Here is a 26,890-nt window from a genome sequence, read left to right as displayed (position 1 = left end):
CAAATATTTCAGTGCAATGGGAACTCACAGGGTCACCCATATCGAGCCCCCCTTGAAAAGGATGAGTAAGTGGCATGATGTGTCTGACCTCTCCATTTTTTCCTGAGTTTTACAGCTTTGACATCTGTCAAGTGTGTCTCCTGGAGGCATGCTATACTAATGTTATGTTGTTTGAGGAGTGACAGGTCCCTATACCACTTTTTTGCAGTGCCAAGCACCCATACATTCAAAGTAGTGAGTTTATATTTGTTAGGGATCTCCATTTTGTTTCATGGCCTGACCTCTCTTCCCCCCGCAATCCCGGGCAAAGTGATGGCTACTTTCCTTCAATATCCACCCAAAAACCAACTGGGTGTAACTAAATAACATTGAACAACCGCGTCCCCTCCCTCCAACGGACAACCATAGCAAAAACATCCGTCTACGGAGGTCCACCCACTGCTGTGTGAAGACTGACACAACATCCCTGCAATAATCTGCTTTCTTACATTAATATAGTATATTACTCTTTGCTATAGAAATTGTATTTGTGATCTTCACGTACACATGACCTACTTCAAAAATATATGTGTATGTTTGTGGCATTGTGACTGTTTGATATGATGACAGGTTTGACATTCAAAGCTCTCTCCTCCAACACACACCTTTTTGTGTTTTGACGTGGTGTATGTCACTTGTCAGAAAACTGGAGTGCTATCTTTCAGAAAAAGGAATACGCGTTAGGAAGGATTTTAATGGAATACATATCCTTACTTTGCTGAAGAGTCCTCTGAATTGATGTAAACAAGGAGGATCCTTCCTGCTACATGCAAATTCAGCCTTCAACAGATTTAGGGTCTAGCAGTTAGTGGGTGGGCTTTAGTGACATCACAGCCGAGATGCTCAAATCCTCTGCCGGGCTTGAGTGATGGTGAGGAGACTCGTCCCAAAATGTCTTCAGTATGACTGAATTCAGGCCTGAAGTAGCATCTAGGGCGTGATCCACTGCCAATCGTCAACTGAGTGCCATGAGTGCGCCCTCCTGTTCTACTCCCAAACAGCTTTCTGACCAGGCGCAGGTCTCCCCTTTTGCAACCATTGTGGAGCTTTCCTTGTGTGTATTGGTATCAAGCTGATTTCTGCTGATCTTCTCTGTAGTTTGCCCTAAAACAAACCAAAACGTACACTCTCTTGCTGCCTGGGGCCTGCAAATAAGAATAGCCCATTGGCCCTGCTGCAGCATTCACTGTGACTATTTAATATGTGAGTGAAACCTCTATACAGACTATGCCTGTTTGGTGAGGGCAGCTTGCACTGATGTCACATGTGCTGTACCTTTTTCAAGTTTTACCTAAGACAGTGTATGAGCTATCTGTTGTGACACATTTTGCTAGCTAATAGTGGGCTTAGAGCCAACCCATTGTTTCCCTTTGGTTTGCCTCATTGTCACTCTCTTTTGATTACATCTAATTTGATGGCTTGTGTGGGCTTTACTTCCTTGTCATACATTTGTACCTCTCCTGGAGCATTACTGTGTTCATACTCTGCTTATTTGTTTATACTACTTTTTATTTAAATATTCTACAACAGTACATGTTTTCTTGTTGGATCCCTCGCGTGCTTCTCTGCCTTCATGTCTCCATGTTGCTCTACCTCGCTGTGTGCGTCTCTGCCCCCATCTTCATGTTGCTTTGTTTTCCAAGTGTTTTTGTGCTCCCACAGCTCCATGTTGCTCTCTCTCACCAACTGTTTCTATGCCCTCTACCCTCAGTCATTGTATTGTGCTGTCTCGCTGTGTCCTTCTGTGCTCTCCCCACTCCCCTGGGTCTCAGTTTTGCTCTGTTTCACCACATGCTCTCTGTCCCGCGCATGTTGTGTATGCCCCCTATGTTGCTTTCCCCGTCACTGTGTGGCTTTGTCTCACTGTGTGCTTCTGTTCTTCCCCCGTGTTGCTTTCTCTCATCGTGTACTTCTCTGTCCCTCCTGTGTTGTTTCCCACTTCCCGCATCCCCATTGTGCATCCCCCATTTTTCTTACATATTCCTCCCCAACATTTCTTTCTTATTACCTAACTACCAATCAACTCAGATTAGTAACAACAACAAAAACACTGCAACATGGCTAAAACCAACTGGCAAAGTCAATAGGTTCCAAGTGCGAGACCTATTGGCTTTAGTAAAAATGCATATTTGAAAGAAGCTGTCTCTGCTATTACCTCAGCAGTGACTGTGTTTTCTGAGCAAGGAAAGTCTACACTGCTGAATACAATGTCCTATCTGATAATCTGTGCCCCAATCAGTGGCACTGACTACAGAGGTGCAAATCCTTCTGCACACCTGCAACAATTCATTCTGTGCTGACCACTTGCTATGCTGAGACCGGAGAAAAACAACACAAATGATGTATGCTCTTTCACCAGCTCCTGTGCAGCTCCTCGCCCCTGTGCCCTCCTAGGAAAACGAGAGAACACACAGATATTGGATCTGATGTGGGAGAATTTCTTTACATCTCTGGGCAGGAGGGGTAGTCGCTCTCTAGGCACTGCTGCTTGGTGATGCTGTACAGTGATGCTATTGCTTCCTCAGGTTCAATAATAGATCATGCCCACACCCAAACAATAGAGAGACTATCCCAGTATGTTAAAGGTGATTCTCTGAAGAATAGAAAGAATGGTCCACCTGGAGTGAAACAAATGATTGAAGGGGGAATATAGAAGCTTCCTGTGCCTACGACTGGAAACCTGGGTGGCTCCATAGGGTGACCATATTGGAAGAAAGCATTATGACTGCTGATTGATGTTTGAAATATTTCATTGGCTGTGGAGCTTTGAGTCTTTATGACAATTGGACCAATGTCTCCCAGGCCAGGGAGGGTGATGGAGCAAGTTTAAGGTCTCTTGTGGTGCAACCAGGGGCACACACTGAGGTAGAGGGACAGGAAGGCTCACCACAGTTCAATATAACACTGTTCTTCCCATGGGCAACACCGTGCTAGTGATACAGAGTCTAGTCATCCTCTGGTCAGCTCCTGTATTTAACACCCATGGACTGATATCTTCTTCCAGGAAGTGTACCATCTGCAGCTGTTATTGTGAGGTAGGGTCAACAGCCTTTCAGCAGAACTTAGGACTTCAGTTTCTGTTGTCAAGCTGGCAGGGGAGCTGGCTATCTAATACGCCAGTCCGGGAAATCAAAAATGCTCTCTCCCACACTGAATAGAAGAATGATTGAATGAATGAATAATAAGTCTATAGAAATCTGATACCACATATCACATCCTGGTATTGGTTTAGGGAACAAATGTAGGGAATTAGCAGCAGGCAGTTTGGCAAGACAGGTTTTCAAGTGGTTTATAAAGATATTATCAGATTTGGCTGACTTCAGACCCAGTCCGGGAGAAAATTCCAAATCTTAGCAGCCTGGAAGGAGAAAGCCCAGCCTCCAGAATGCATCCTGGGAATCTTGTAAATTCCTACCAGAAGATGCAAAGAAGAGAAAATTACTCTGGTAGGGGAATAATAGTGCAATTTCTGGTAAAGATAAGAGGGGAATTGTGACACACGCGCATGGCCTTCAAAATGCTTATTTTGCTCTCCTGGATCCAGTGCACCTGAGGACGAAGGTGGGAAGTGTAGACATGTGCAAGGGTTTCTCTAAGTGGGGCTCTCTGCAGGACATTGTACCGCGCCGTGAGGGGATCGGCTGCCATACCTGTGCTCTCCTTTCCGCCCCTGCCGTGAGGGCAACGGCGCATCTACCATCACCGGGACGAACCACAACTCCCAGCAGCCCCGGGCCAGGCGCAGCGGGAGCAACGTGGACAACGCGCCCGGCGGCGCATTAAGAGAAGGGCACGCCTCCCGTCTCGCGGGACGCGCGCGGGCGGCGCCGAACTGAGCCCGGGCAGAGGGCGGGCCGTCTGTGGCCGTCCGTGGACGACCAGGGGCGACTAGGGACGGGCCATATCCCCAAATACTCCCCAAAAATGACCATCGTCATCTACTGAAACACCGTAAGAGGAGCTCCACTACTATTTGAGACTGTTTGACTCTGGGGTGGCATATTATATTCCTTGTATAGTCAATAGTACCACACATATAGTCCACATGGGGAAACGAAAAGCAATGGAGGGGGGGAGCGTGACTGGCAATGCCTCAAAGCTTTGTAAGGGGAAGAGACCGCCTAAAAAGGTACCCGAAGCTGCTGCCACTGATATAATGGATCGTATTGATACCCTTGTGGACGAATGTAGGGGAATCCTTTATGTTAATCAAATAGAGCCTGCTGTGTCAAATAAGGGTGTGAACACCTTGGATTCATCTAATGTTTCTATTGAACATCTCAAAATACCAGTTATGTTGAAAGCAAAAAGGAAACGTAAATCCAAGGAAAGTATGGATATGCCAACTGAGGTCTGTTTTACCGCATCTAATGAATCTGCTAGTATAGTGGATAGGGATACCCCCATTGATTCTGAGCGTGAGATTGAGCAACAGGCACAAGCCGCCCAGGTACTTTTGGGTAACAGGAATGCAGTACTGGCTGAGGTCCATAACGAGCGTCCTCCAAGTATCAACAACTCTGGCAGTAGGGATAAGTCACTGCCATTGGATGTTGATACTTTGTCCAATCTTGTCATTTTGTTATGAGATGAAATAGAGTCATTGAGGTCATTGATTGTTAATCTAACCTCTATGATTTTCGACAAAGGCGAAGTTGTACCAAATCTAACAAATAATGTGGCTCACCCTGTATGTAATCAATCCCTACCAAGCACTGGTGATTCAAGAAAGGCACCCCTAGTCAAAATTTTGAACCAACCTAGCATCCAGAGACAGGGGAAAGCAGCAGGTCTAAACACCGGTTGCCTACCCCTGAAAGACAGGGACGTAGGTTTGTCTACCCAAGGCCTCAGAGGTGAGAAGAATAGCCAAACAATTAGACAAAATACCAATGGCCCAGTTGGACCGCAATTAAATTTGGCTAAAGTGTCAGGGGGACCATTAACTCTAGGGCCAAATAAAACGGGATTTAAACCGAGCGGTCTCTATGACAGAGAACCCTATACTAAGAACAAAATATACATGACTAATGTCCCAAAACGAATAAAAGGAACATATGGCAATAGTGAGCACCCAGACTCTCTAACTAACAAAGCCATTCATTGGCTCCGCCATGTCAGAGGCTGCCGTTCGGTGATTAGGGAGGACATCGTTGCGGTGATAAGATTGAGCTCCCTAAACTTTGCTTATGACTCTATAGAGTTAACTTTGAAATCACCATTCCTTGCAGATAATCTTTTTGCCCTCGAGTTTAGAAGCATTACCCCACGCCAATCTCAGATTCAGTTAAGGAAAACATGCCCTCACATTACAGTGTCCACTTTTGTAGCTCCTGAAAGAATGAACTCAGACAATTTGGGATCGCTCGACATCTACAATGTCTATGTGAGGAGTAGCAAGGGTGGGAGGTCAGAGGTTCGAGCGGCCTTGGGTTCCCTCCTTGATACTCACTCACAAGATAATAACATTGTCATTGCAGGTGACTTTAATCGAACATTTGAACCCTTAGCCATAGATGACGATTTCCCTGGGGACGAAGAGGATTGGCATTGGGGAGTCCAAAAATTAGAGCTGAAATCAGTTGTACGCTGGACCAAGGATGTGATTAGTATGAATGCCTTATGCTTTGAAAAAGGTTTAAGAACACTAAATGGAAGGACATCAAGTGACAAAAGTGGGTCTATGACATTTGACAATGGGCGGCATAAAAGCAGAATAGATTATGTACTCTGTAGTTTGAAACTATGGGCGCTGGTATGTGACATGGAGGTTGTGTGGAGGAGTGAGAGTGACCACAACCCTCTGTGTACAGAGCATAAATGGTGGTCACCAACCAACGGGCCCATAGGCCCTAATGCCCTTGTACCACCCTTAACTGTCCCCGTAAATGACATGCGTAGGTTAAGATGGGTAAATGTAGTGACCAACCAGCAGGCCATTGCCAACATCAACACTGAAGCCAATAAAGCGATATTAGCCATGGAACACATTAATTCTTCTAGTTTTGGGTTGAGTAGCGTTGTTGAAATTCATGATACTCTCTTTTGCGCTATCAAAAACCACTTCTTGAAGCCTGTGAAGGGCAATGGAGAGAGAGTCCCTAAGCATGCAAAATGGTACAATGCCCACTGCAGGGACGCACAAATTGCCCTAGGTACGGCTTTAAAGGGGAGGGAGACCATGGCTATCCAATCTGCTAGAAAGGAATATAAAGCTAGTATAGTGAACGCAAAGAAAGCCTGGGACGAGCACCACTGGTCTGAATTAAAAAGAGCTAGTGATAAGAAAGATTCTAGACTGTTTTGGAGCATTGTTAAGTGGGGTAGTGAGGGGATACCTGAACCCCCAATTAACAATGTACCGGAAGAAGAGTGGGTAAAATTCTTTAGAACACATTATGCCGAAGCAAAACAGGTCACCAGTCCAGCGGACATAAGTCCAACCCACTTCAAAGATAACTCTTTCAATCTCAAAGAAATCTTGGTGGCCTTGAGCTCTGTGAATAGTGGGCGCGCCCCTGGCCTAGACGGTGTTCCTGACGACGTTTTTATTAACGACAAGGAACGTTGGTCTAAGTACATTTACCTTCTTATTAACACTATTGCTAAGGGTGCAAAGGTACCGACACCCTGGCAGGGAGCAGTAATTATACCAGTATTTAAGAAAGGTGACCAATCCCAGCCCGGCAACTACATGCCGATAAGCCTTATCGATACCACCCAAAAGATAGTAGGGCGTGTGATTGTGAACAGGCTCCTTGACTGGGCTGAGGATAATAACACTTTGTCACCATCTCAAGCGGGATTCCGTAGGTCCACAAGTACAGTGGACCAGGTATTCCGCTTCAACTTGCTGCAGTGGAGGACCGTGGTGCTGGGCGGGGGTAGCCTTTATGCGGCTTTGGTCGACTTACGGGCTGCCTTCGATCTAGTACCACGGTCGAAGCTGTGGTCTGTTCTCAAGAACCTGGGTGTACCAGATGATCTATTGACACTGATAATGCGGCTCCATGATGTAACCTTTGCTAAAATCCAGTGGGGAGGGGGGGGGGGCCACAGGGCATGGTTACAGCGGATTTCCCGGTTGAGCGGGGCGTCCGGCAAGGGTGTTCAATGGCTCCTACTCTCTTCACACTGTTCATTAACGGTGTCGTATCCCGCATGTTATCTGCGAAGTTGGACGCTCCCTCATTAGCTGGCATAAAAATGCCTATTATGTTCGCAGACGACACGCTTATCCTATCAAAGACCCCAAGTGGTTTACAGCGTGCACTGTCTATCTTTGACGTATTCTGTGGGGAGCACGGCCTAGAGGTCAATGTGACCAAAACAAAACTTATGATTTTTAATCCCCACCGCAGTTTTAAATCTAAAATTATCATTAATGGTCGTCCTCTAGAGGTGGTGAACACTTTTACGTATCTGGGTATTCACATCTCAAATAAGAACAGATGGTGCCAACATATAGATATCGCTACATTGAGGCACAGGCAACTATCAGGTGCTATTAGTTCCGAGCATAGAAAATCCCTGACGAAACCTGTAAAGCCTGCCCTTCAGGTATATGAAGCAAAGGCTCTTGGCTCCGCTCTTTACGGTGCTGAGCTATGGGGCTTCGAGAAGGTGGCTGCACTACAAACTTCGGAAAATACGTTCTTCCGGGCAATAACTGGTGTCCCTAAAAGTACTCCCTTGCTGCCCCTTAGGTACGATCTGGGCAGAAAAGCGGTTACAGATTTGGCCAGGCTTCGACCGATTCTGTACTGGAGAAGGCTTTGGACTACGCCTGAGCTTTCCCATTATGCTGAGGGGTTTTTAGACATCATCAAAGTGGATATATTCCATAAAATCGGGTGGCTCAAATCGCTGAAAGCAACTCTGATTGAGCATGGAATGAGTTCGCTTTGGGTAGACCCAGCTGGAGCAACATTCCCCACTAAAAGTGCTCTAAAAGAAATTTATTGGGAAAAGGTAGCCTCCCGGGGTTGGAGTAGCTCTAGTACAGGATCTATGGCCGAAGGATTCCTAGAGGCTAAGTTGTATCCTTCTTTGGAACCCTACTGGGATATCATAACTAGACCTGGCGATAGAAAACTTTTGTTCCAACTGAGAGCAGGTGCACTCCCCCTTAGATTTTTGACAGCTAAATGGGAAGGTGGGTTGAGCGATAGTTGCCCTGCTTGTGGTTCCACCAAAGAAACAACTGGCCATTTCTTATTTTCTTGTACAGCCTATTCGGACCCAAGACGCGTATGGTTAAGACCGATGTGCAAGAATTTGGGGACTACCAGTAGTGCAGTTGCCTTGCGTATTATATGCACTAGCACTGTGATATGGATATCAACAGCCACTGCCAAATATCTTGGATGGGCATGGTCGATTAGACAGAGACTGCTAGTCACTTGACTATTCTCTGTCTGGATACTCTGTCTGCGTGTTATATCTACGTTTTTTATTACAAAACTGTTTTTAGCCACGTGTTTTTTTAACTTTTATATTATTTTTAAATAATTGCTAATTTTGCACTGTATGAAAATCTTCAAAATTGGAATTGTACATCGAGTCATAAACTGTAAATATTATGCTTTAGTTCTTAAAATAATTGATTGTAAATGTAACTGTACTTTTACATTTTAGAATGCTCTTGCTTTTATGAGTGAATCTCGAATAAAGCATACTTTGACTTAACTTGACTTGACTTGACTCTAAGTAGCCTGGTGGCAGTGTTTCATATGGTTTGGAGCTAATCAAGTATCTTTTTTGGGAGACCATGTTATAGAGAATTGCTGTCAAAAGACAAAGGAGGCCGCATCGTGCTCGTATCGACATCAGCTTATCACTAATAATGCACAGATCTTCTAGGGCATGAGAGACACTACAGAATGATCCCTCTATTCCTGACAGAAAGACTTTAAAGAACCATCCACATCATAACAGAAGTGGTAGAAACGAACTTCTGGCCACAAAAAATGAGGCAGATTTTCTGAGATCCATAAACCTGCGGATACCATATATCTATTCCCTTCCAAAGACCCACAAGAACAGGAATCCACCTCCAGAGAGGCCTATAGTATCAGGGATAGGCTCTATGTTAGAACCCCTATCACAATTTGCAGACCATTACCTAAGATCTCTAGTACAACAAAAATCCGCCTACCTAAAAGATACACGTGATCTACTAAACCTTCTTAAAGATGTGACATACAAGGCAGTTCTTGACTAGTTGGCATAGACATAAAGAGCTTTTATACGAGCCTCCGCCAAGAAGCTATGTTAAACACTATCGAAGAGATACTATTTAAAAAAAATTGGCCATAAAAAACACCAATACATTTCATTGTGGAGAGCTGCCGCCTAGCCTTAATCGAAAAGTATTTCGAATACAATGGGACCCTATAACTCCAAACGCACTGGATCTCAATGGGCAGCACATTTGACCCAAGTCTGGCAGGTCTGTAGGTAAGATCTTTTGAGGAAAAACACCTCCTGAGTGACACCAACCCTTTCAAGGCAAAGATCCTCTTCTGGGAAAGGTATATAGATGATGTACTAATAATCTGGGGAGACAAACCAGAAACCTTACCAGAATTTCATACATGGAACAACACCAGGGATGAATTTAGCAAATTCATCTATACTGCAGAGGAGACCACCATAGATTTTCTTGACATTACCATCTACACAGGAAACAGCAAACTATCCACCAAGACTTTTTACAAACCAACTGCCAAAAACAACCTCCTCTCATTTAATGGCTTCCACCCAAGATCCTTGGGATAATATCTTCCGTATAGCCAATTTCTGAGGATCAGGAGGAATTGCAGTAGTATACAGGTATACAAACAACAGTCAGATGACCTAAGCAGAAAACTCAAGGAAAGACAATATCCCAATACAATCATCAACTAAAAAAAAAAGAGCGAGAAATCAGAACTGTGACAACCTCCTTGACATGATGCCTAAAATGAAGGATAAAAATATCCTTACCTGAGTAACGACTTATAACATAGCCTCAAACCAGGTAAAGAAGATAATTAACAAAAACTGGAATATCCTCACTTCAAGCAACATGAAATGGCCAAAACCCAGATTTGCCAATAACAGAACAAAGAATATTCGAGACATTCTAATCCACACAAGATCAAAACAAAGCCAGAAGGAATCTAACCTGACACCTGGACAAGTAGACCAATTACAGGACACTACCCATGTGACCACTGTTCTGTGTGTCACTTGACAAAAAAAATAATGTAATCTTACCCCTTCCTGACGAATAAAGTGTACAGGAAAGTAGGTATTTTTAACCTCACTTTTTTCCGCTAAAATCAACAAATTCATGACCGTCACAGAACCAGATGGTCTCCCTCCAGGTGGAGGAAGGTTGACTGCCTAGAGAACGGAAAACTCAGGCGGACCCAATGACAAAATCAACCACCTAACTTTTCTTACCGGAGAACCAAGATATACCGCTATCCACGAGTTAGACTGTATGAGGGCCTTTGTACAACACTTATAGACCTGAGCATATTTGATACTGCCACTGAGACACCAACTGGTGTAGGGTCTTGAAATCAAAACCATAGACTGATGTTACAAAGAAATCCCAGGTGCAATTTGGTGATCAAGATTATATTGGCCACACAATTTGTGTACAGTAAGCAGGCATTGGAGTTGATGTGATTGGTCTGTGCCTTTCTACTCAGGTAACTCCCCCTGCAGAGTCACTACATATTTTCCCTTCTGCAGTTCCCTAGCCTTGTTGTTCTGTGACACCTAATGACTTGCCTATATCTAGCTTATTAGTCCCTGTTTCCGTGCTCACCCCCTTCCTTTTGCAGAGCACTGTCCAATCCTTAGTACAGTTTCCTCTTTCTCCGTCTCACCTGTTGATACTGGGGCTGCCATGTTCTCATGTGAGAGAGATAAACTGTTGTGAAGCTATCTTTGCTTGTTTTTGTCCACCACCATTTTGAAGATCACTGTGTAAAGGAGTTAAGAAATTGCTGTGATCCTCCTACTGGATCTGTCTGCCTTGTTTGATGCAGTTCATCACCACTCCTTTTTGGAGACTACAGGAATGTTGCATAAAAGTGTGCGATCATAACTGGATCCGCTTCTGCCACTCTGAATGTTCGAGAATTATTCTTGCAGCCCCCAATCACAACTCCACTTATCAGTATCTAGCCAGCTGTACAAAACAGGATGAATCTTTGGCCCACTCCTCTTCAGTGTCTGCCTCAGCCAACTATATAACCTGTATAATGTGCATCTGAATTGAAATGCATTTGGGATCTGCCCCTGTTTGGTGTGAACATGCCCGCCAGCATTAAATGTAATTTGCTACTCTACGCTTTCATTATTGTTTACTTTAAATCTCGCTCATGTTATTGTATGCACAGCATCACTTGTGGGAAGTGTAATTTGCTATATTGCTTGGAATACCAGAGTTTCCATTGGTGTCTACAGGCTTTAGCACATCTGTCTGGGGACTCACTTTCAATTATACTTGGAGCACTCTTTTGACTTTCCTGAGCTAAACCTCATAACATCTACCATGACTGGTTGTGTAATGTTTACTCCAATTGGCCAACCTCCATCACACTGGGAGTGCATATCTGTCACACCTGGAGGAACCCTCATAAAACATAGCAAGAATGGCTGATTAAAGTCTATTTCTATGGGTTACTTTATGTAACATTTTGGTGGACTCATCAAGGCTTTTATAGCTGGCCTACAATAATTGCTGCTCTGTTCACTTATAGTAGATCCATCAGAGAATATTTGTGTGCAGCTTGCTTAAAGCTTATTACCATGGGTTTACTCAATGCTACTCCTGTTGACATCTTCAGAGCATATTGCATGGCCCTTAGCATAGTGCCCATTCATATGCATTGCTTCTCTTCCACCATTGGGTGGACGTCCAAGCATTTACCACAACTGATCCAAGATGCACGACCAAAGGCACCATCCTTTATCTTTGGGCATCTCCCTAGTCACCATAGTCAATGGGTATAAACTGTATGTGACAGGCCTCTCCACAGATGGTAGGCATCCATGTCCATGACCATATCTCTTCTTACATTTATTTCCACATCTTTGCATAGGAGTAACTGTATGTTTAAGGTAAGAGTCTGAGCAGTCACCGGTGAACATACACAACACCAAAATGCTTCCTAAATAGGCCGCACTGAACTTAAATAGTCTCTACCCAGCAGTGTATTAGTACCTAAAACTTAGGAATCCTAGCCCTCAAGCCCTCACTCCGTTTGTGCCCAATTCACACCTAGGTACAGTGGCTAAAACATGAGAGCAGAACTTTGGTCCCATGCATAATATCTCACCTTACCTATATATGGGAAATGACAGCTTCAGTGCCTTTTCAGGAGTGTAGAAATGCAGTTACATTTCAAGACAATACCCATACTAACAAATAGTTTTCTAAGGCTGGTTACTGAAACATCACTTGAGCGATCTAAGAGTGCTGCTGCTAAGGGATAGTAGTCACTCTAACTACTGAAACCAACAATTACCTATATGTATTTTTGCTTTCTTTGTTTTCATTCAAATGAAATTGTAATTTTTGCTTACATTCTTAAACAGTTGCACACATCATTGAAGTATTCTAACAAACTGTCTGAAGGTTCTCCACAAATATTTCTGAGACTGTGGTATATTCAGTTTGCAGTGTCTGTTCAATACCTTATAATATGCCTTTCACTGTAGTTCCTACAGTTGTATCCCATTGGTCCATGAAAAGCCATGTGTCTACGTCTGGAGTTATTGGGAAGACCATACATGGAGGCTCTGCAATTCCAATTGGATAATCAAAATTGCAGAAAGATTGGTGAGTAATGTTTAGCTTCTCTGAGTTCCATTGGTATTTGTTGAACTTTTTTGCACTTGGTTTGGGAATTAGTTGTTGCCCAGTTATTTTCTTCCTGTTCATGCATCAGACGTTTATCACAGAGCTAAAGTTCCATTAATCATTCTGCTGTCTTAGAGATCTGTGAGTATTTGAGTGATACCTAAGCATGGTGCCATATTTTTTTGTGAGCAAGACCTTTGTGTCAGTGTAATGTTTGGCCATATTTGTCCAACATACAATTGTTGTGCATGTGTTTTTTTGCAAAATTATTGCTCATAATTAGCAGAAACAACACAGTCACCAATCCCTAAACCACAGAAATGTTATTGACAAATGGAATATTAACAAATCAGAGCATTATATTTTTATAATTTTGTCCAGTTGGTAATACGTTGCTAATTTTTAGGTCTCGCTTGGCGTACTGCGCACATGCGCAGTAGAGCTCGCGAGATTTTATGTTTTAGGGAGAACTTCACTAGCGAGGGTTAAGCCCCGCCCCTCTTCTCCATTGGCTGGCCTCCTAAACGGTGGCCAGCCTTTGGAGAAGAGGTCCTAGTGACGTTCTTCTTTCTATCTAAGCGCCATCCTTTTCAGATTCTGTTCCTTGACTTACTGCTGAAGTAAAAGGTTTCTTATCTTCTTTATGGGTCCAGATGGCCCCATAAAGAAGATAAGGAACCTTTTACCCTAGCAGGAAGTCGGGGCGCCCAGTCCGAAAAGGACGGGGCTTAGAGACTAAAGGCTGTGCAGATGCGAGCGCTTGTCACACACTGTCAGTTTCCCTTCATCTTCTACGAGGGAAAATGTGCCTTGGAAAAAACCGGAGCCCAGAGTGAGCATGCTGCTAAGGAGATGGCTGCCCTGTAAGACGTGCTCTGCGGCCTTCTTCTGTGTCGTTCCTGCACCCCTTTTGCCCATTACTACACCATGTCCCTCTCAGCTTTTCTCCCCAACTCTCCCTTCTTTGTCTTCCCAGCTCGCATCTCCTTTCTTTATCTCCTATTCCCTCAACATTTTGAGCGTCTTCATTTCCCCACCACCTCCCGTCTCCCTCCTTAAACCGCATACACCGAGCTCTCTATATTCTAAAACACTCCCACGTTGCAATACCCATCCGATGTTTTTGATCCCAAATGTTGTACGTGCGCACGTTTTGCGTATTGCTACGGCAAGATGGCGGATGCCGTACTTGTGCTGTGTGGCCTCAGCTGCTAGGAACCTGTGTTGCGAGTGCGGGCTGTGGACCCCCCCACCCTGTGCCGGGTGTGATTGGTGCTGAAAGGGCAGGGGTGTCTGGCGAGAACATTGCTGTGGCAGCAAGCACGAGTGAAGATTGCGGGAGCACAGTATGCGCGCTGGACCTGTTAGCTGAAGGCAAGGGGGAGTTGCGGTTGAGTTGGAGCTGCCAGGCCTGGATCGGGGGTACGAGATTGCGTTAAGATACAAGCTGAGGTGAGCAGTAACCCCCCCCCCCCCAAGTTGGAGCTGGGAGCGAGAGCCTGCCTTTGGGCGTAGAGACTGCTGAGAGTGCTGGAAGAGTTGCGGCAGAGGTGGACGGAGAACACAAGGAGTCCTGGCTGCCTGGAGGCCTATAGCTGGTATGTGGCTTCGAGGACTGAGATGGCGCTGGAGCTGGTGTGTGGGCATGGAGAGCCCTGATTGTGTTTGCAGTACGCCTGGCGTGCTGGTGAAAAACGGCTGTATGTACTATCCCTAGCCGTGAATGATCCGACAGCTAAAAGGGCCTGTGAGCTCCGAAAATACTTGTGGTGGCTTATCTCCCCCCCCCGGCGTTAATAGCTGGGCTTGCGGTCTAAGTGTGGAGTGGGCTGCGGAACTGCTTCTGGGGGCCACATGAGCACCTCGTTGACTGCAGTGAATAAATAGCATATAAAGAGCCCAGGCCTACGTGAGGTGCACCTGCCAGCAGGGGGAGTCTGGAGCTGGTGACTGCAGCGGCTGCAGTGAAGGCGGGCCCCTGTGTACCCGGCGTGGTGAATGCAGCGTGGCCTAGCACAGGTTAATGGTGGCAGAGGCGTGTGCAGGCAGGGTGCGGGCGGTGTCCCGTGAGCCGCAAAAAGGTGCTGGGGCGTGGGTGGCGTGGAAATTTACTGCATGCGGCAGCAGCTATATACGCATTGAAAACAGACACGCGTTGCGAACTTAGTTTTAACCCCTTACTCCCTCCACACACTTGCCTTTGCTGGCTCTTGGAATTATGCTCTGGAGCTCTGTGTGTGTGTGGCTCTGTGTGTGTGTGGGGGGCTCTGTGTGTATGTCTGGCTCTGTGGGTGTGTGTGTTGATCTGTGTGTGTATGTGGCTCTGTGTGTGTGTGCGTGGCTCTGTGTATGTGTGTGGCTCTGTGTGTGTGTGTGGCTCTGTGTGTGTGTTTGGCTCTGTGTGTGTGTGGCTCTGCGTGTGTGCCTGGCTCTGAGGGTGTGTCTGGCTCTGTGTGCGTGTGGTGCTCTGTGTGTGTGGCTCTGTGTGTGTGTGTGTGTGTGGCTCTGTGTGTGTGTGTGTGGCTCTGTATGTGTGTGGCTCTGTGTGTGTGTGTGTGGCTCTGTGTGTGTCTGTGTGTGTGTGTGGCTCTCTGTGTGTGTCTGGCTATGTGTGTGTGTGTGTCTGGCTCTGTGTGTGTCTGGCTCTGTGTGTTTGGCTCTGTGTGTGTGTCTGGCTCTGTGTGTGTGTCTGGCTCTGTGTGTGTGTCTGGCTCTGTGTGTGTGTTTGGCTCTTTGTGTGTGTGGCTCTGTGTGTGTGTGGTTCTGTGTGTGTGGCTCTGTGTGTGGCTCTGTGTATCTGTGGGGTCTGTGTGTGTGTGTGGTCTGTGGGTGGGTGTGTGTGGCTCTGTGTGTGGCTCTGTGTGTGTGGCTCTGTGTGTGTGTGGCTCTGTGTGTGTGGCTCTGTGTGTGTGTGTGTGGCTCTGTGTGTGTGTGTGGCTGTGTGTGTGGCTCTGTGTGTGTGGTTATGTGTGTGTGGCTCTGTGTGTGTGGCTCTGTGTGTGGCTCTGTGTGTGTGTGTGTGGCTCTGTGTGTGTGTGTGGCTCTGTATGTGTGTGTGTGGCTCTGTGTGTGTGTGGCTCTGTGTGTGGCTCTGTGTGTGTGTGGCTCTGTGTGTGGCTCTGTGTGTGTGTGGCTCTGTGTGTGTGTGGCTCTATGTGTGTGTCTCTTTGTGTGTGTGTGTGTGTGTGTGGCTCTGTGTGTGTGTGTGGCTGTGTGTGTGTGGCTCTGTGTGTGTGGCTCTGTGTGTGTGTGCGTCTGTGTGTGTGTGGCTCTGTGTGGGTGCAACTGCAATAGGTCTCGCATTTGCGAGAGATTAAGCTATTGGCATTGTAAATGACAATGCCATTTATTTATCTTTCAAAACCAACACATACATAAAAATGTTGTCATTTACAATGCCAATAGCTCTAACTTTTGCAAAGGCGAGACCGTTGCATTGTAAATGCTTGTTTTTTTAGTATAACAACACAGCCTGCAATACTTGCAGAAACATTTAACTTCACTCATATATATTGCAAGTTTATGTTTATTTGATTCGAAGACACTCAAGTGAGACTCCAAAGAGGTGGGTGAATAGCACTTCGCCGGGGTGGTATTTTTTACGGGGATGCATTTTGCCCCCTGGTAATGGGACAGAGACCATTAAATGCATTAATAATAATGAAACTTTACCTGGTTAACCAAGAACCATCAAATAATACATTAAAATGTAAATATAAAAACAGAAAAAACTGTTACGGTCCACTTGAATGCAAATATTTTTTTAAATTGCATTCCGTTTGAATTTATAACTTTAGAAACTATTCATACCACCCTAAACTTTATAATAGGTACACAGATGTTTGAGTATATGATAATCATTGTATTTATACACAAGGGGTCTAACTTGAAAAGTGCCAGTGCAGAAGCATCCTAAAACTTTATTTATGCCCGGTGCAAAACACATTCCTCTATAAGCACAAATGTACTTCAGAAGAATGTCCAGTATGTACACTACATACAAGCCATAGTAGAATATAATATAAACTAAAGATCACATAATCTCTGCAAGTGGAACTGTGCTGCGGTTATTCAAGACATTCAGCAAAGAAACACTGCCAGCAAAAACAATTAGAGGAGCTGTATCACTCTTTAAGATTTTCTGAGCTACAAGATACCGAGTTACCCCCAGATTCAAACAAATTGGTCGGATCTACTTCTGCCGGAACCCAATATACTCCGGGCAAAAAAACAATATGTACACCTCAGTCTCAGAATCCAGGCCACAAGCATTAAATTCATTATTATATTGAATTAAGCCTCCATAGATAATGACTTACAGTTCTTTACCAATCGGTCTGCTGATAGGCCAGTGTAGGGTGGAGGATTCCTCATACTGCCCCAACTCTGCTTAGTCAATTAGGGCCATATGTAGGTGGGCTAATACAGGCCGGTAACGTCCGAAAATCGGTAAATTTCCCGTTACCGACCGGTATTTAACCCTTTGCGATGTAAGAGACTGGATTTAAGGATTCAGTAATTTACTGATTCGTTATTGTAAGGAATCGGTAAAATACCGAATCCTTAAATTAAGGAATCAGTAAATTATCGAATCCTTAAATCCTATGTAGGGAGCACTCAAGTGAGTGCATTTTTGGTTTAAGGATTCGTTATTTACCACGAACTACAAGTTGGTGGTAAATACCGAATACCTTTTAAAAAGCAATTTTGTATGTGCGCCACATGTGCACACATGCACGATTCAGGGGTGCAACAGGGTGTCAATGTGACACCCTGCCACCCTTGAATATGCTCCCCCTATTACCAATTCAGTATTTACCGAATCGGTAATAGTGAATGGCTTCCCATTCATTCCTATGGGCCTCCAGGCCCATAGGAATGAATGGAAAGGTATTCCTTATTACCGATTCGGGTAATAACGAATATTACCGAATCAGTAACATTTACCGATTGTTTACCTACATTCTATTTACCGATTCTTAAATACCGAATCCGTAACATTCGGTATTTAGGAATCGGTAAATAGAAATTACCTACATCTGGCCCTATGTCCAGCAAATTAATTTATACAGCACACAACGGTTATATTGTAGCAGAACAAAAAAGAAACTGTGTGGAAGTGGGCGCAAAACCAGTACTGCCTTAGATTCAGTAGAAAAAACCATCTCACGTTGATTCACACGAATAACTGAAAATTGTTTTCCCAGCTCACAAGTTTGACAATTTGTCTACAACAAATTTCTCTTTCTCTTCTTTATTTTAAAACTAACAGCCCGTCCCGACGTTGTCCGGGAGCAATCAGGCTTCTGGGCCCCCCGCCCGCCCCGACATTGTCTCAGGCTTCAGGGCCCCCGCCCGCCCCGACGTTGTCCGTGGGTCCCCCGGAGCGCACCCTCCACTTTCAGGGCCCCCAATGAGCCGCACACGGGCCGCTTCACCTACCTCAGCTGCCGCTCCTCCCCGCCTGTCCGCCGCTCCTCGCCGCTCCTCACCGCTCCTCACCGCCTGTCCGCCGCTCCTCCCCGCCTCCCCGCCGCTCCTCACCGCCTGTCTGCCTATCCTCCCCGCCTGTCCGCCGCTCCTCCCCGCGCTCATGTCCGCCGCTCCTCCCCGCGCTCCTGATGTCAGCACGCACGTCGCGGCCGGCGCTACTTCCAAGGGACTACTTGTTTTTAATCGTAAATATTTTAAAGAACGTATATTTTTTTTTTTATATAGCCTATGTCCATCTGCAGACCTTGACAATTCCAACGATGTATCGGGTGTTTGGATTGGCGCTGTGGTTCCCGAGTTTACCCGCCTCAAAGGTTCAAAGTTCTCTCTTTATAATAGTAGTATAGATCCATGGAAGGTTTGTACTCCTTGCTTTAAATTATATTGTGTCAATCATTATGTAACAAATCCAGGTCTTAAAGTAGATGAAATTTAGGAAGGTACAGCTGTTGTCCATAAAATTATGTTTCATTCTATTACTCTGAATCAATGCAAGGTTTAGTTCTTTGTGATGAACGGCATTGTGTTGATACAGCTTGCAATATGTTCTGTTAAAATGACCTCCACAGGGTGATCGATAGGTGTTTGGTCCGGATGTATGACATTACAACGCATGCTTTTACATCGCATGCTTTTGCAACGCGGTTTTTACAACGCATACCATTAAAACGCATAGTGCTTTTAGGCGCTGGATAGTGAATTGTTTAATTTACTATTCCAACTCCAGTCCCCGTGGATAGTAGGGAAGGTGTTGGATAGTACATTAAACACATTCCCTATCCTAGAGCGCCCCCCAGCGCAATGCGTTGTAATGGTTTGCGTTGTAAAAGCTGCGTCGTAAAGGCACTGCATGGTAAAAGTTGTGTTATAAAGGTTGTTTACCGTTTGGTCCTAATCGCATTCTAATCAATATCTTTTCGTAGGTAATACCCATTTTTACAGCCTAATTGAAGTGGTTGACACCGACTGATTACTCCTGAAAATTACCTAAATTCTGCAGTTTATTTTTTCCTGTAAATCACTCTTATTTTTCAAGAAGTCTTGTATTACATGTTCATAATAGTTTTAAAGAGCTGAACATTTGATTTAAAATCCTATTACTTGCTTCCAAGAGTTTAGCTGTTCTATAAGCATTAGGCTTGAATAGGGACCGAAAGGTGTTTGGATTCCTTATTTGTTACTAACTACTGACTCCTACTTCCGGGAGCTCTACATTACTTGTTTTCTTGGTGGTTAAATGGTACACGCATGTCATTTCCTTTTGCCTTTCTGAGTTTTATATCCCCTTCTTATATCTTCTGCTCTGTGCATGATAGGACATCCTTGCTCAGTTCTCAGGAGCCTGTGTGCTTTCTTTATCATTCTAGTTCTCTTATTTCTTCTCAGGTCCACTTTCACAATTCTATTGTTACAGTTTCTTTCATTCATACATGATCTTTTTTTCATGCATGCAAAAGGGAGTGTAGTGACTTGTGCACTGCCCGTCTTCTTTACATATTGAAACAGTATGATGATGCTCATACACGCCATAGATGCTTCGGTGCTCCATAGATGCTTCGGTGCCCAATTGTCTTAAGTGCTATACAAATACTATCATGATGAAAATCTAATATACCTATTTTCCCATAGTTCCCCTACAGATGTGTTAGACCCAATGAGTTGTCAGTGGTTGTCATCCTCGATATACTGGAAAATCTGAAGAAGGCAGCCATGATTAGATTACAGGAGCACATGGCGCATAATGATCTTTTAGGTGATGAACTGTCCAGGTGTCACCCATGTAGAAGAGCTTTGACTCCCTACATTGATTTCTTCCCTTTCAGATAGAATGGGATTGTGGTGGCACTGCTCCTGCTCCCTTGATTTCTCAGCTGCCTATGACACCTTTGACCACTCTACACTTCTGTGTTGGCAGGGGTGACAGGAAACATCCTCAAGGATTCCTTTTTTTCCGAACAGAAAAGCAAGAGGAGTGTTAGAGAAGGGAAAGCAAGATTTTTCAGTACTGTGTTCACCAGGGGTCTTGTTGGTCTCTGCTCATTTTTAAATATGAATGGTCAGCCTCTCCATCAGATTTTAGTGGATATGGAGTTGAATTTCTAAACTGTCCTGATATATGTTTATGTCAAATAACTCTGATAGAGAGTGACTGACGCCTTTGTCAAAATCTAGAGCAGACGAATCATAGCTGGTTTGGCGTAAAGCCCTTATACCTTTTTTATGCACAACCATGGGCCATTAGCTAAAGAAATACAGTTCGATCTCTTACTGTTTCTAGGTTGGAGATAATAAAATCCTGGTTAAGGACAGAGTAAGACTATTAAAGGTAATTTTTTATTCCTGCATTTCCCTGAGAAACCGTATGCTGCATCGAGCCTCTACAATAAACATCTACATTAAATATGCCATGTGCTGTCTGAAAAGCACAATGCCACTACTGCCAGCACTATTGTTTGAAACATGTAAAACTGATTATGGCAACACCCTTCTGGTAGGATGTTTTAGGACCAATATTAAAAAAAGCTACAAGCTGGTCAGAATTCTTCAACAAGAGCAGTGTGCAATCTTCCAGAGTGAGCACACATTTGAGTTCTCCTTTGCACCCAATGGCTACTAGAATTCAGTTTAAAACACTGACCAGTGTTCACGCACCAAATTATAGCTCAACCTTCGGCTGTTTGAGAAGCACTTCAAACCTTATTGCTCCAGTTTACCACTACAATATCCTAGTATGGATTTTCCTCACTATTGCCTGATCATTGCAGAACTCTATTTCTGAATGCCTCAGGCATGTTGACAAATACCTATCTTTTAGAATTATCCTGAAGACTTTATTCTCCAAGTAGTTCTTGGCCCGTCATACTGTTCATACTTTCTCAGTAAGACTGTGCGTTTGGGCAACATAAGCTTCAAAACTATGTGGGACCATCAGAATATGTTGACATAATTTCTGGTTAGTTCACAGTACACACCAAAAGGTCCCTTGTTGTCATGCTTCATCATAGGGGTCTTCGCATCCCTCTACGGAATGCGGCGAGCTACTAACCAGTGACTACACAGGAGCACTGTTGTAAACTCTATGTGTGGTGCGTGAGGGTGTGAAGTACTATGTGAGTGGAGGGGTCAGCAGTGAATAAACGTGTGAGTGTTAAAAAACACCTGGCATGTGGGGTCTAAAAAGAATTTTATTCAGCCTCCATGCTGGTATTATTTAAAGGGGTGTGGTGGAGGTATATATGTATTTAATGTACAATACCTCGCTAGTGCGTCGACATGTTTCGAAGCTAGGCTTCTTCTTCAGGACGGGGTGCACAGATCCCCACCCTACTCACGTCTGAAATGGGTTTTATTACCAATGGGTTTCATTACCAGTAATATGAACAGCTAAGTGTGCCTATTCATTTCTGAAAAACGGGGGACCAGCTGCTTAATAGCATCAAAGCAAGAGAATTCCCTTTCTCCAAACCGTCCCATCCGCAGCTCCGTGGTTCCCTCCGTTTTTCAGGCTCATGTCGCCATTCAGCAACTGGTGAAAAGTCCTCATTGTAGGTACTTTACATTTAGGTCCTCATTGTAGGCACTTTATGAGAGTTTTTGAGATGAATAGGCACACTTAGCTGTTCAAATTACTGGTAATTAAACCCATTTCAGACGTGATTAAGGTGGGGATCTGTGCACCCCATCCTGAAGAAGAAGCCTAGCTTCGAAACATGTCGACGCACAAGCGAGGTATTGTACATTAAATACATAAATACCTCCACCACACCCCTTTTAATGATAACAGCATGGAGGCTGAATACAATTCTTTTTAGACCCCACATGCCAGGTGTTTTTTAAGACTCACATGTTTATTCACTCCTGACCCCACCACTCACATAGTACTTCACACCCCCACGCACCACACATTGAGTTTACAACAGTGCTCCTGCGTAGTCGCTGGTTAGTAGCACGCCGCATTCCATAGAGGGATGCGAAGACCCCTATAATGAAGCATGACACCAAGCACCCTTTTGGTGTATGAGGGGTATTTAAAGAACACAGTGTGTTCTCCACCATTGTAGGGACCATACCCAACACTTCTTTGTGGATTCTCTTTGTTTATGTAAATTGCGGTTGGTGAGACCGAATCCACATTCTCTCCACTCCTTTTTTTTTTTTTTTTTTAGTTTACAATACACCATTTGGTCCTCTAAACCTTCCAAGATAACATATGGTGACTGCAACCTCAGAACACAACAGCCCTGATTCCTCAAGGAAATTGTGGAAACAGATCTTACCCCTTCGTTAGTAACTCAGACATGCCCAAAGAGAGATACAAGAAGTACACAAATTGTCATTTCAAATATTTATTGAAGCAATCGGACTCTTGTATAAAATACATGTGCTGCATAATAGAAGGAAATAAAACAGAGTAACCAGCATTACTAGAATGGTGAAGGAAATAACAAGTTTAACCATTGTGCTGTTGCCTTGATTATATGAATACATGTAATTGTAATCATTCTTCTACCAAGCCCTTCCCATGCTAATAAACAAAGGGTGTGCGGGGCTGCCAGATTCCCTTACCCATTTATCTGCAGGCAGATGTCATCTGGTAGCTAGTCTTGCAACAAGTCGCCGTCCTTTGCAGGATCGTGTTGGAATTCAGCTGGGATAGAATTCAGGCATGGGGTGATCATTGACAACCCATTGAGAAGCTCCTCTGTCTAAACAAAGGTCGCCACAGATTGTATAATAAACTGGACCCATTTGTTCCGTGCCTGAGTTCTGGTCCTTTTGTCATTGTTTATTCTATCAATCTAAGGCTGTTGCCGAATGGACAAAAACAATGACATTTTCCACTGTGTACTAAGTCCCTGTATAGAATGTTCTACGGCCTGATAATGTGTCTACAAAGAAATGTAACTGTAAGCAAAAACATTTCTGAATACTTTATCTTATGAGGCTGTGCAAGTAAATATGTGTTAAAAGTCATCATTTAAAAAGATGTTAACTTTAAACGTGAGCATACAAAATGGATGTATGTGTGCCCGGGGCCTTTGTAACCACATGGCACCCCTGTCTCTCCACCCTTTATCACCCTTTCCCCCACATGCATCAACCTATTTAGGAAGTGCAAACGGTGCAAATCGGTAAATTCGGCCGTTTGCACTTCCTAAATACGTTTTTGGGATGCATGAAACAAATCGCTATTTTTTGCATTTCTTAAAAATGCAAATGCAATTAAGGAATCGCATTTGTGCGATTCCTTAAATGCAATGCATCAATTTGTAAAAAATAGCGAATTTTGAAATTGGAAGTGCAAATTAACACGAGGTTGCTCCTCGTGTTAATTTGCGAAAATGTTTAAAAAAGCAAAAAAATGCATTTTTTAAACTTGCATGTTACAGACACACATGTCCTTAGGACATGTGTGTGTGAAACATGCACTTGAAAATACATTTCAGGGGTGCAGGGGGGGGGTCCTTTGGACCCCCCTCTGCACCCTTGCAATACATCAAAAAATTGCGAGTGCAAAAAAAAAAAATGCAAAACGGCATTGATTCCTATGGGCCTCTAGGCCCATAGGAATCAATGTAATGCCATTCCTTAATTGCGATTCGCAATTAAGGAATCGCAATTTCCGAAAATTAAGAAATCCTAAAAACATTTAGGATTTCTTGATGCATAGGATTTTGCAATTCCTAAATAGCGATTCCTTAATTTTCGCTATTTAAGAAATGCAAAATCCTAGATTGATGCATGTGGGGGCATATGTTTTAGGCACTATGTAAATGCATTGATTTATTGCTATATTTTCTAAAAAATGCCTTTACTACTCCTTCAAAATACTGGAGGCATCAGGTATAAACGATTTTTGCAAACTCCCCTTTCCCATGGTACACTCCCTTAACTCTGGGAGTGTACATGAACCATTGCATTATTCCCCACCAATAGTAAACACCAAACAATCACAACAAAACAATACAGATACAGACAGCAGTACTTTCCCTCAGATTGTTTTCTGCAATAGCTTCTGCTTCTTTTATCGGATCTGTCAAGACGCCTTACACTAATAAGTCTCTCAGCCAAATGGAGGGAGCTGGGTTACTGTGGAGATTTTACCTCACTAAATTCAGCCTGACTGTATACCCGCCCCTCTGCTCATCTCGGCGTGTGGCGATTATCATCTGCTCTCCAGACCTTTCACTACCCAGTGTTGCCCCTGCGGCTTTACCTGGTCAGTCAATTGAGGCAGCATTTGGATCCACCCAGTCCCCTGGGTCCACCTTGGTCTCCATATCACCAACATTACTTTCACCACTGGGCCTCACCCCACTGGGATTGTACTGTTTGAAGAAAAAGATGTTGCAGGTTACTTCCTCATATCTTTCCTGGCTGTTATCATAGTCCCACATCTCCATACCATTCTTCAAGGATGAGGCTCAAAGGCATTTGAAACTTGCTACCTGGATGTTGGTCTTTTACCAGTACCAGGCCTCCAGGTTTTACGTATGATTCTTTGGCCCTTTACTGTCTGCTGACCTGGTCATTGTGTTTCATTTTCCTTTTCTAAACCAACTGATTATTAATGGCTCCAGGTTGCAGACCTGTAAAGTGAGAAATGTCATCCTGTAGTACCCTTCTCATGCAGAAAATGGGCTGGTGCGTTTCCAGCGTTGGAGTGGGATGTCTTGTGATATCACTTGCTGAAAAGAGTAGATTGACCACTCCAGTGGGCAGTTACTCGCTTGGGTAGTCTTGACGACTTATGAAGCACTCAGCTTCACCATTGGCTTGTGGCCACCTCCGCATCACCCTCTTGTACTTCACTCTTAGCCACTACAGACAGTACGCCACCTCTTTACTGGTGAACGGTTGACCATTGTCTGTTTCTAGCTCCTGCAGGAGCCCATGGGTCGCCATGAGCTTCTCCAGCTTAGTCAGAACTTTCCCCACCAACAAGTTAGGAAGGACTTCAATATCTGGGTATTTAGAGTACTCATTTATCACCATCATCAGGTGACGACCATCTGGGAGGCTTCCAAAGTCCATGCTGCAGCTCACCCACAGCTGTCGGGGAGCCTCTTCAGTGATAATACGGGCTGGTGGATCTGCTCGCTGTCCTGCTTAGCACAACAGGCTGCCTCACATCACTGCCTCCACTATCTTGATCAGTCCAGGAAACCAGTCCTTGCGTCTGAGCTGGCTTGTCTTGGTGCCCAACATGGACGAGTTGCACTATTTGAGGAAAAGACACTCCAGTACAACCAGCCTCTATCCTTGTAGTAGGCACCCTTACACCCCCTCAGCCAATTCATGGGGCATTATGCTGTGCTTGGGGTGTCTACTAGGCTTCTGAATTCCGTCTCACCCACTGCTATTCTAGTAGGCACCACTGGCAAGTGGTCATGCCTTTTAAGGCTAGTTGTAATCATTTGTCTTGACAGGTCGCTTCTCGAAGGGATTCTAGTGTCACTGGTAATGGTCATGACTCGCAACAATCGAGTCCAATAAGTACCGACTTGCACCCACCTGGGTGATCCACTAAATAACGACAAGTACCAGAGTCCCGAGGGGCGATCCGGAGGAGGGGCTAGCGGTGTGCGCTCCATTGATGACATGACTCGCTACAATGTTGCTGTCATATTCTTCAGTTTCCTCCACTTCCTCCTCGAGGTCCGGTTGCAGGGTAACGCTAGGTGCTATAACGGGTGCCGGGCGTTGAGGGCGGTGTGCCATTGTCGCCCCCACCCACCTCCCGAGACCTATGGGGCGTGGATCTTTTAACTTTCAAACTATACAGGTACCTCAAATTTTGAGTAAAATACCCCACTACTTGTTGGTTTGTTTTTTGCAAATTATTTCATTGAAATTTTAACTTTCACGTCCTCTGGTAAGGGTGGGCCTTAGCGCGCCCACACCACCGAGGTACACATCTATATGGTCCTGATGAAAGCCCAGTAAATCATACACATACGGGCAGAAACATGTCGACCCCACTGTAAGTGGAAACATCCAATATAATACTTGGTAGATTTCCAAACACGTATGGTTTTATCTATGCCGAGCTGACCACCGAATACATTTTTCTTCTGGTACAGCCTCTTGGCATTTTTAAATCACTACTTTTTCCCATCACTGTCACAACAACCAGCTCCGCAGTAATCTGGCATTGTAGCACACCAGGGAGGCATTCGGCTTCTCCTGGTGGCCCCGATGATGAAGCATGTCACCACCCAGGGTGGTGAGTGAGGTCTTCTAGATAATCCCTAATGATTTCCAGTGTGATGAAATTAGGTGATTTCCTCCATTCTCTATTCTAGTGCTTAATGACCTCACCCAGGCTTTTTAATATCTATATGAAATCATTACCAGATCTGATCAATGGCTTTGACTTCACCTGCTATAACTATGCAGATGACACGCAGATACTTCTGAAATTAGAAAACCCAAAGCACATTGGAATGTCAAAAACCTTCAATTGCCTCTGAGCGTTTACCTATGGATGAC

The 26,890-nt window shown here is 44.4% G+C and overlaps 1 protein-coding gene across 1 annotated transcript in view; it reads left to right on the top strand.

Moving 5' to 3' along the window:
• Positions 1 to 26,890, top strand: part of LOC144768501 (fer-1-like protein 4) — a 936,890-nt gene that overhangs the window by 428,915 nt on the left and 481,085 nt on the right. Inside the window, exon 18 of the mRNA XM_078652210.1 lies at positions 12,763 to 12,883. Coding sequence (XP_078508336.1) covers positions 12,763 to 12,883 — 121 coding nt within the window. The remainder of the gene's footprint in view (positions 1 to 12,762; positions 12,884 to 26,890) is intronic.

Source organism: Lissotriton helveticus, chromosome 7, assembly GCF_964261635.1.
Source record: "Lissotriton helveticus chromosome 7, aLisHel1.1, whole genome shotgun sequence".
NCBI lineage: Eukaryota > Metazoa > Chordata > Amphibia > Caudata > Salamandridae > Lissotriton > Lissotriton helveticus.
Note: the sequence above shows the minus strand (reverse complement) of the source record. Positions and strands in the feature narration are given on the sequence as shown.